General features: G+C 27.4%; 2 protein-coding genes across 2 annotated transcripts; one reads left to right on the top strand and one right to left on the bottom strand.

Annotated features, from left to right (window-relative positions):
• Positions 1-159: 159 nt before the first annotated feature.
• On the bottom strand, positions 160-6129 carry LOC112599829 (nuclear RNA export factor 1-like). The gene is made up of 13 exons (XM_025346893.1): positions 5838-6129; positions 4034-4256; positions 3867-3963; positions 3722-3802; positions 3550-3654; positions 3328-3484; positions 3063-3262; positions 2889-2995; positions 2775-2811; positions 1868-2118; positions 1605-1788; positions 1178-1354; positions 160-709 (listed from the first exon to the last, which is right to left on the bottom strand). The coding sequence occupies exons 1-13, from the start codon at positions 5893-5895 to the stop codon at positions 176-178; spliced, it is 2211 nt and encodes a 736-aa protein (XP_025202678.1). The 5' UTR covers positions 5896-6129; the 3' UTR covers positions 160-175.
• A 692-nt stretch (positions 6130-6821) lies between these two features.
• On the top strand, positions 6822-8622 carry LOC112599858. Its single transcript, XM_025346937.1, has 7 exons — positions 6822-6857; positions 6956-7326; positions 7466-7590; positions 7673-7765; positions 7870-7953; positions 8041-8177; positions 8260-8622. The coding sequence occupies exons 2-6, from the start codon at positions 7170-7172 to the stop codon at positions 8149-8151; spliced, it is 570 nt and encodes a 189-aa protein (XP_025202722.1). The 5' UTR covers positions 6822-6857; positions 6956-7169; the 3' UTR covers positions 8152-8177; positions 8260-8622.
• Positions 8623-9192: the final 570 nt, after the last annotated feature.

The following is a 9192-nucleotide window of genomic DNA, read 5'->3' on the forward strand; positions in this document are numbered from 1 at the left end:
AAAAAACTTAACTACAGGTCTAAACAATTTAGAAAACAATTTTCAAGGTAAGTCTAATATTATATTATTATCAATTTGTAAATATCAGATGAAGATATTTCCCAAATTATGTTCAATATTAACAATACTTCCAATTTTAATATTGTGATTAACAAGATTAAACATATGTAATGACTTACTTTTTAGCCCACTCATTATTCATTCCAGACTCATTTGAAAAACTCTTAACCATGGATATCTTTTCAGGATTTACATTAACATCGCTGATCACATTTATAGGCACTCCAGTAGACAATTGATTTACAGACAAGGAGGCAGGAGTTGACGGTGATATTGTGTTAAACATAGGAAAAGTAGCAATTGACTGCTGTTGTGAGTCTAGTTGGAAACTTAGAGTAGCAGAAGGTGATATTTGTGAGATATGTGGAACGGATATCTGCATACCTTTTTGATATGGTAATAGCTGTTGTGGATTCATAGAAACATTCATTGGTAAAGGCTGGTAAGATGAAAATGTGGGTTGCTGAAAAGAAGATAGTGGTAGGTAGCTGGGTGTGGGTGAATGTTGACAAGATGACAAAGATGATTCCATGCCAGCCATTTCATCAGTATCCTCCATAAACATTGTTACATTTTGGTTACTGTTGTAATTGGAATTATTTATTTCTGATGATTTTGGTTTGAAAACATGAAATCGTTTAGAAGATTCCTGAAATTTAAAATATTTATATTATAGCATACAGTATGATTCTTTATCACTAACCACTCAACATATTAAATATCTAATATTTTATGAAAATCTTCTAAAAATATTTTGCTTTAGAATATGTATTTAATGCATGTTGTTCAAAAGTTAAAATATATTTTATTTTTATTTTTACTGTGAAGGAAGATTCTGTATTTAGAACATGTATATATGTGGTGAGAATTTGTCACTAAAAACCCAGATGGTCATCCATCTAGGAGCTAGCGCCTAGCAACACCGCCCAATTTTTGATCTCAGAACATATTAGTAACTGAGGCCAACCACCATGTTATATTAAGTTATTAAAAATATATATTTTTTAAGACATTGTTATTTTTAATTGAAATCATGCAAGAAATTTTTTTTTTTTTAAGTGGTTCATGATAAAACATTCACCTACTATGGTTAAATTCAAAACATAAATTAAATTACTAATAATAATTCTTCAGTGACTATTGTTATAAAAAACATATCGCTAATTATACTCCAACCATTTCCAACTGGCACTATACAGAATGTTCTACAGAATGATCGGAATACATGCTTGTAATTTGTTTCTTTAAAGTCTTCAGAAAACACACCATTGAGTACAATCTGAACCATTGCAGTCTGGAAAAAAATTAAAACAAAATTATACATTAAAATATAATTATTCATTAATATTGCTTAAAATACAAATATTTTTATTTATTTTTTTATCATTAAAAAGTGTAATTACAACCTATATATAAACGTTTATACAATAGGTAATTTTTATAACAGTTTAAAGTAATAAGAAATTACCAAGTTGAAAGATATTGAGAAGTACCGTCCTACTAACTCATATTATTAAAAATAATTTTAATAGCAAGGTACTCACAGTTGCCAAAGGAACATCAACTATGAATGAGTCAAGATCATGCTTGGTTTTAGGTAATTCGTCTAAACAGTTAATTATGTTTTCTTTGCCTTTGTGTAAAAAATGACGTCTTCCTTGTTTGTGTCTGTTAGATTTTAAGAAATTTCTACTTTCATGTAAGTATTGTGATAAATTTCCTTTAATACTAAATTTAAATAAAATTTAAATTATTTAACAGAAATACTTAAATAAATATTTTTAATACCCATAAATAATATACCTACTGTTTAAATAGAAAACCACTGGATAATGTAAATGTAGCATTTTCATGGTAAGCATTTGAAACCATTTGTCTGGACACTTGATTATCATACAGTTCATAATAAAGAGTGAGAAAAGATTCAACTAAGGTCATCACAGGATTTGGCAGTTCAGAATTATGACCTTCTGGTACTGGGTAACAATTACCCAAGTTAATTGGCATTTTGAACTTGGATCTTATCGCACTGTACCGAGATGGTAGTTCTGAGTTATCCTGAAAACAATTAAATAACATTACCCTACATTCTAAATATAACAACTTAATAAATATATAGAGGATTTAAAATAAAAAAATTTCTCTTGTTAAGTACTAAATTCACTCTTGCTGATAAGGTAATAAATCAAAAATCTAAATACTTCTTTTAACTCAAATATAGATCATAAATTACTTTGAATTAAATTTACTGATTGACAGATATATATAAATACATTTTTTATTGCTTTTCAATTATAATATGTATTATTATTATAAATAAACTTTTTATTCAACAAAAGCTATGAGATCAAATCATTTTGTTTAATTAAATGCATAAAAAAAAAAAAAAACATCGAATAATTTATTTGTTGATATAACACCTATTAAAAATACATAAATACATGCTTTAATATGTCAAAAATATGTACAAGGTTCAAGTTCTATGAAACAACCATAAATCAAATGCATTTTTTTTAAATGTATCAAAGTAATTTCAACTCTTTACATTTAAAATTCAAACCAGGTAAGATGTACTTACTTTAGACATTTTACCTCACAATACACCAAAAATAATTAAAATACTGTTAAACTAGTACTCTAAAAACATCAGTCTTCTAATTCTTTTTCCAACATTTAGCATTCAAATGAAATAAAATTGAACAGATAACACTTACCAACTTAGTTAGCATAGGAAAACATTGTTGTACATCTCTAAAACAGATATAGTATAAATATATATTGAGTGATGTTAAAACTGAAGCATTAAAAATATATGTGTATAAATATACCGCTTGTAATGCTTTTTGTCTTTGATATCGCACACAGGATTTCTTGATAAGTTCAGCACTTCAATAGTATAACCAGAGAGACACCTTAGTTCTTTTAAATCAGAAAACTGTAATAAAAATTGTTTAGTATTTATTTTGTTTAAAAAAAAAAGTGAAAAATATAGAACACATTACTTTGTTCCCAGCCAAATCCAACACTTTCAGTTCAGGAAACAATCTACGTATCCATATAAGTCCTTCACCTAAATAAATATGATTATTTTCAAGACTCAAACCATACAAATCATGTTTGGTATGTTGAGCAGCCATATTGAGTGCTACCAAAAGAACTGCTGGTCGATTTAATGGTACAAACAGTTGATTATTGGTAAATACTATAATAAAAATAAATATATATTTAAACTGTAATTAAATTAATATAAAATAATCCATTAAGTACATGGACAAGCATAAAAACGTGACAAATCCAAACTCTTGGTACTGCCATTGTAACGGGTTGCCATAGCTTCTATCATTTTTCCCCTTATTTTACTGGATACTGGTGTGAATGATATTGCACCACGTGGAGGTGAATATAATAACACTTTTATAATTAACTAAATACAAATATTTTTGTTAAAATCCATTTTTAAAACCCTAAAACTGAATAATTTCAACTTACTTTTCGATCATCTCTTAGTGTTATCTTATAACTAGTGTTGTGCAATGCTTTAGCAACTTTATAATCATCAACAAGAAATCTTAATGCATTATCAAAATATTGTTTCTATAAAATAAATATTGATAATTTTAATACTTTCTATTAGAATATTAATAGCATATAAATAGCATACATTATATGGATAAAATTCAACAGGTGCAATATAATTTTGGATTATTTGTAAGACTTCATCACTATCTTCAACATTGGGTACCTTAAAAATAAAAACAATAATAATTCAAATACGTAAAATTCATAAATTAAAAATTGAAACTTACATATACTGAGTACCATCCAGTACTACTTTCTTTTAAAGACCGTGAGTTTCTGAAGTTACCATGACCATTACGATTATGATTTCTATTAGGAAAAGACCTATTGGATTACATATTCATGGCTATATTGAATTTAAAAGCAATAATAATTCAAAATTCAAAATATTTACCGTCGGCCAGTATTATTTTTAGGTGGTCTACTTCGATTAAAAAATTCACTATCCAAATGATCACGAACCAGTTCAGTTTTATTATCCCAACTTTTACGAAAATGATTACCTCTGCAGTTATTTGCTTTGAATGTCACCTTTTTAGTACAACCGTAATGATCTGAACACCCATCACCTCCTCGACTAGTGCTAGGCCTTGAATTTTGATCATCATATTCATTTCCTATAATTTAGAAATCTAATGATGAATAAGAAAGTGATTAGATTAACGCATTTTGTGTGAAACTGTATACAAATGATTTAAATTTTCAAACAAATTTGTACGTTTACTTATTAGTTCATACTATTTATGAATGAAAACCTTTTTTATTTGTTAATCAAAAAGTTAGATATCTTAGATAAATTATTTAAATTATAACTGATATTTTAAATTAAAAATCGTAGTATGATTTTTCTCCGACAAGTGCACTGTATTTTTGTTAAACCACTATCCAAGGAAAATTAGAAAAAATGTTATTATGGTATATTGTGGAACAACAATAATAATGAATTTTGATAAAAACAATTTTTCATTAATTATTTGCAATTTGCTCTGTTTGGTTATCGCTGTTTTAAATTGATGAGTGACGTCATAGGTTTCATCGGTTGGTCGCCCGCCTATTTTAATACATCCATTTCCTAAAAAAGTTTTTATTCATATATTTATATACTAACTTAAAATACTCAAAATGAAAAACGATTTTCATATTACAAAATCTTAAATATTTTCCTACGACCTAATACTAACATCTTATTATAACAGTAGCGTATTTACGGGTGGAGGGGGGGGGGTCAAGGGGATAAATCCCCCCATAGGCTGTGTACACAAAAATAAATTATAGTCTTCATATTATTTAAAAATTATTATTTACTTATTTATTTTTTTTATCAATAATTGATTAAATTTACAATAATTAAAATATTATAATATATTGTACAATATTCTCATTGGTATCTTTATTTATAAAGTTATATCCCCCCCCCACACACCATGTAAAAACGTAAATACGCCACTGTATTATAATAATACATTTTAAAGTAGAAAACGTTTAATTTATCTATAATTTATTCATTTTTTCGTTTGTTAACATTTAACTAATAAATCATCAGCTAGCCGTGTTTTATAATAATTATAATAACCACCACTTTCCAATGTTTTGACTGCCTTTTTAGTTATTTGTTGTTAAGTATATATATTAATAGAAAAAAAAAATGTATAAATTATACATAAATTAACCATTTTCTAACTTTAATATGTATTATTTTGATAGAATGTTGGAATCAGGTTGTAGGAAAATAGTTAAATAAATGAATATGTGTCGAAGAAATACGTGTATTAAAATAGACAGGAAGTCAACCAACGGAATCTGTGACGTCGTAAGTCACGTGTCATTTTAAAACGGCTATAACGATCGAATAGAATGATGGTTAATATTTTTAACAGTATCCAATTTTGAATAACTAAGTATTTGAAACAACAAATAAAACCTTACAGAGAATTTATATAAAAAGTGTTTAGACTTGAGCCTAGCGTTATTAAAATTGATTAAAACGGTATCATGTAATATAATATTGTATTATATAGGTAGGTATCTAAGGAGTGCCGAACGGTATATTTCAATATCGTGTTCGAATGAAAACAGCGAGTACGTTAATAGTAAAATTTAAGTTAATCAAATTTTAAATAATTCATAGTTTTCCGAGCACTTTACCATTAAACCCTTCAATATAATCGTTGATTTGTCAATTTATATGGTATACTTACGAGAATTGAAATAGTGAAATCTGTCGTTAGTATTACGTTTTCGTGATCTACCAGTCATCGCGTTTAGTAAATCATCGATACTTTTGGCACGTGTACAGTCGAAAACAGACGTCAAAACTAAGACTGTAGGATAAAATGTGTATAAAAATTAGAAAACTTATTATTCGTCTAAAAAACGTCTAAAGAAAACAAGAATTAAAACACTGCGGGTTGCACACATAGTAGTTAATATTAGAATGGATAAGACCACACTACCACAAAGGCACAGAATAATATTGAAAGTGAAACGACACACGATCAGCTGGGCGGTCTACAACTGTCCCCTATGGTATGAAGTATAGGATTCTAAAAGTTAAAACCGTATCCGTAATCTGACTAGATGTTGGTAATGTAAATCCCTATTTGTTACTATAATATAAAAACGGAAACAATCCATAACCCGCGTGATTTCCGCGGATCTTATATAAAAAAACATTGCTAGAAACGAGCAAATTTAGAATTGCAATAGTTGAATTTATTTATTATTATTCGGTATTCTTTCAACAGTTTTAACTAATTTTCAACAATATATTGTTCTGTAAAAATATTGATATTATTTATTTAAGTGATAACGTATGCAACACTCCTCAGAGACCGTGGTGTTTAAGGCCAGTGTTGCCTGATTTGGTCAATATCAGACAGTGTCAATACCTGCTAATATCTATCCTATTGACCCATTATAGACGATTTATACGGTATAAGGTCTGTGGTTATAACCCAAGTTTTATTGATAATATTATTATCTAAATACAGGTCTCGTAAGTCGTTACTTGTTAGTTGTTAGACGTTAATCGAAACGAGATTAGGGAAAGGAATCATTTGGATTAATGATTTGTTCGGTTTATTTATAACTTAAAAATAATCAATTTTCTTGCAATTTAAATTTTGAAATCAATCTTTATCCCTACTGCAGTATTAATTCATAAAATTCGTTGTCGAAAAACACAATAATGAATACAATCAAAATCGATAAAATGATAAGTATGTACCTATAATTAGCCAGTTAATAAGTACATCATATTGTATTGCATATTATTATGAATTGTTATGATACACGTGTGTAATGTGTATTACTTTAGCGTTGCGCAATTTCCAAGCCCGTTCGGATTAACGAGACCCTACTGTACATTTCTATAAACTATAGGTAGTATAGAAGTCTGTGCATCTTACCCATAGAGCTTCCTCTACGGTTTAACATCTACAGCCTAAACCATGGCTAAATAACATGGTATGTTGTCAAAATCAACTATGTTAATGCTGTTATACGTATCTCGTTGATATGTCAACGTATATATGTGTTCCGTCAAAGGTTGTAATAGTGGTAGTCGTAGTAAAGCATTCCAAAAAACTATTCCCACACCACGTCTTTTTAGCTTTCCGAAAGATAGAGAGTTACAAAAGAAATGGATTGATTTATGTGGAAAAGGAGATCAGATAAATGTTAAAGGGGGTAAGAAAACATGTAAATTATTAAAATTAATATTATACAGTGACTGCATATATAATATATATTATAAACCTATACATGATAATTAATATGTTTCATTTCTATAGAAGAAGGTAAATAGGTAATTAAAAATATGTTTTAGCTATGGTATGTTCATTGCATTTTGAAACTACAGATTATGTTAAACCACTAATTCAATTAGTTCTTGGTTATTCTCCAAAGTGTCAACGCACGCTTAAACCAAACGCTATACCCTCCAAACACATGGTAATTGGTATATTTGTTTAAAAATAATAATTGTTTCTAACAATTTATTATATCTAAATTTTTTTTATGTTTAAAAATTTAGCAAGGATTTAATAAAAATCCAAAATATAGAAGTCCAAACATTAAAAATTCTCCATTTTGTGTTGAAACATTAAGTTGCGAAGACACTCAATCTGTAAGAATATATTATTGAGATGTTATTATTATTTATATTACATACATAGGTAATATTATATCAAGTAGATATTTAAAATAATTAATTCAATTATTCATTTTCAGTTTTCTGTTGCAAATAAAATGTCATCCTTAAAGTCAAATGAATTAAATGAATTGGAAAACATAGAACTGCAAGTTGCTTCAAAAGTACCATTTTTATAATATTATCCCATTCACATACCAATAATAATAACACAATACTAATTTGTTTAAAATTTAATTGATTCTTATTAGCCTATAAACAAATGTCTAAAGTCCAGTCCAGCTTGTAAACGCACATTATTTGCATCTAAATTAGAATATGAGACAGTTAGGGAAGCAGATAGTTATAGTACTACAAATTAGGGTAGTGATCAAACTGAAGTTAATATGTAAAGTATATTATTAAATACGTATTAAATAATAATTGCCAATACATTATACATAATACTTCTTAAATATTTTTAATTATAGGTTAAGAGAACAATTACTTCAACACATACAAAGTCTGGAAGAAATTAAAAAAGAAAACAAGTTTTTAAAGAAGTCTGTAGAATTACAAAAGAGTGTAATAAATTCAATTCCTAGTAAAGCTAAGAAGACTAAGGAATTTGAGTTAAAGTGCCATAGTCTTCTGTCAGGAATGTTTACTACGACCCAAATTAATTTAATTCTACACCCAAAAAAAAAGTGTATAAATGGTCAGAAGAAGACATTGCCAATGCCATTACTCTTAGGAGTCTTTCTCCAAAGGCTTATAGATATTTAAGAGGTGAAAAAAAGTATCCTTTACGGGTGAGTCTAACAATTAATAATATTAAAATAATAATTTAAATACTTAGTAATAAATAATACCTAATAATGTGTAAATAGGTCTTTCCACACTAAGAATTTGGGCTTCAAAATTTGATTTAAATCAAGGTCTCTTGTACAGTGTACTAAACATTATGAAACATAAGGGTACTTATTACAATAATTTTTTTTTAATAAACAAAAAAATTTATTTTTCATACATAAAAAAATAAATATTAATACAGGTAAATCTGTGAATGTTAAAGAAAGATTAACTGTAATCTCTTATGATGAAACATATTTGTCACAAAAAGTGTGTTATGATAGAAAAAAAGAACAGTTTATTGGTCCTCATAAAACAGTCCAGACTGTTGTTGTAAGAGATAAAATAGAGCTAAAGAAAAACATATTGTATTCAAATAATTCTTATAAAAATAAATAATAATATTATTATAGGGCTTATTGGTAAATGGAGGCAGCCTATATTTTACAAGTATGACACTCCAATGACATCACAATTGTTGAAAAATATCATTGAAGAATTATTTAAAATAGAATTTAATGTAGTAGCCATGGTTAATGATATGGGACCAACCAATCGTACTCTGTGGAATG

The sequence above is a fragment of the Melanaphis sacchari genome, unplaced genomic scaffold (assembly GCF_002803265.2).
Source record: "Melanaphis sacchari strain LSU unplaced genomic scaffold, SCAv2.0 Contig55_pilon_pilon, whole genome shotgun sequence".
In the NCBI taxonomy this organism is placed as follows: Eukaryota; Metazoa; Arthropoda; class Insecta; order Hemiptera; family Aphididae; genus Melanaphis; species Melanaphis sacchari.

Excerpts from the sequence above, each read along its gene's own strand:
- LOC112599829 (XM_025346893.1), bottom strand. The coding sequence starts at position 5,895 with ATGACTGGTAGATCACGAAAACGTAATACTAACGACAGATTTCACTAT. Across the intron at positions 2,996-3,062 it reads TGGATTTGGCTGGGAACAAA|TTTTCTGATTTAAAAGAACT; the intron begins GTAATGTGTTCT and ends TTTTTATTACAG. Across the intron at positions 710-1,177 it reads TCACTGAAGAATTATTATTA|GAATCTTCTAAACGATTTCA; the intron begins GTAATTTAATTT and ends TTTAAATTTCAG.
- LOC112599858 (XM_025346937.1), top strand. The coding sequence starts at position 7,170 with ATGTGTTCCGTCAAAGGTTGTAATAGTGGTAGTCGTAGTAAAGCATTC. Across the intron at positions 7,591-7,672 it reads CTATACCCTCCAAACACATG|CAAGGATTTAATAAAAATCC; the intron begins GTAATTGGTATA and ends TTAAAAATTTAG. Across the intron at positions 7,954-8,040 it reads AACTGCAAGTTGCTTCAAAA|CCTATAAACAAATGTCTAAA; the intron begins GTACCATTTTTA and ends GATTCTTATTAG.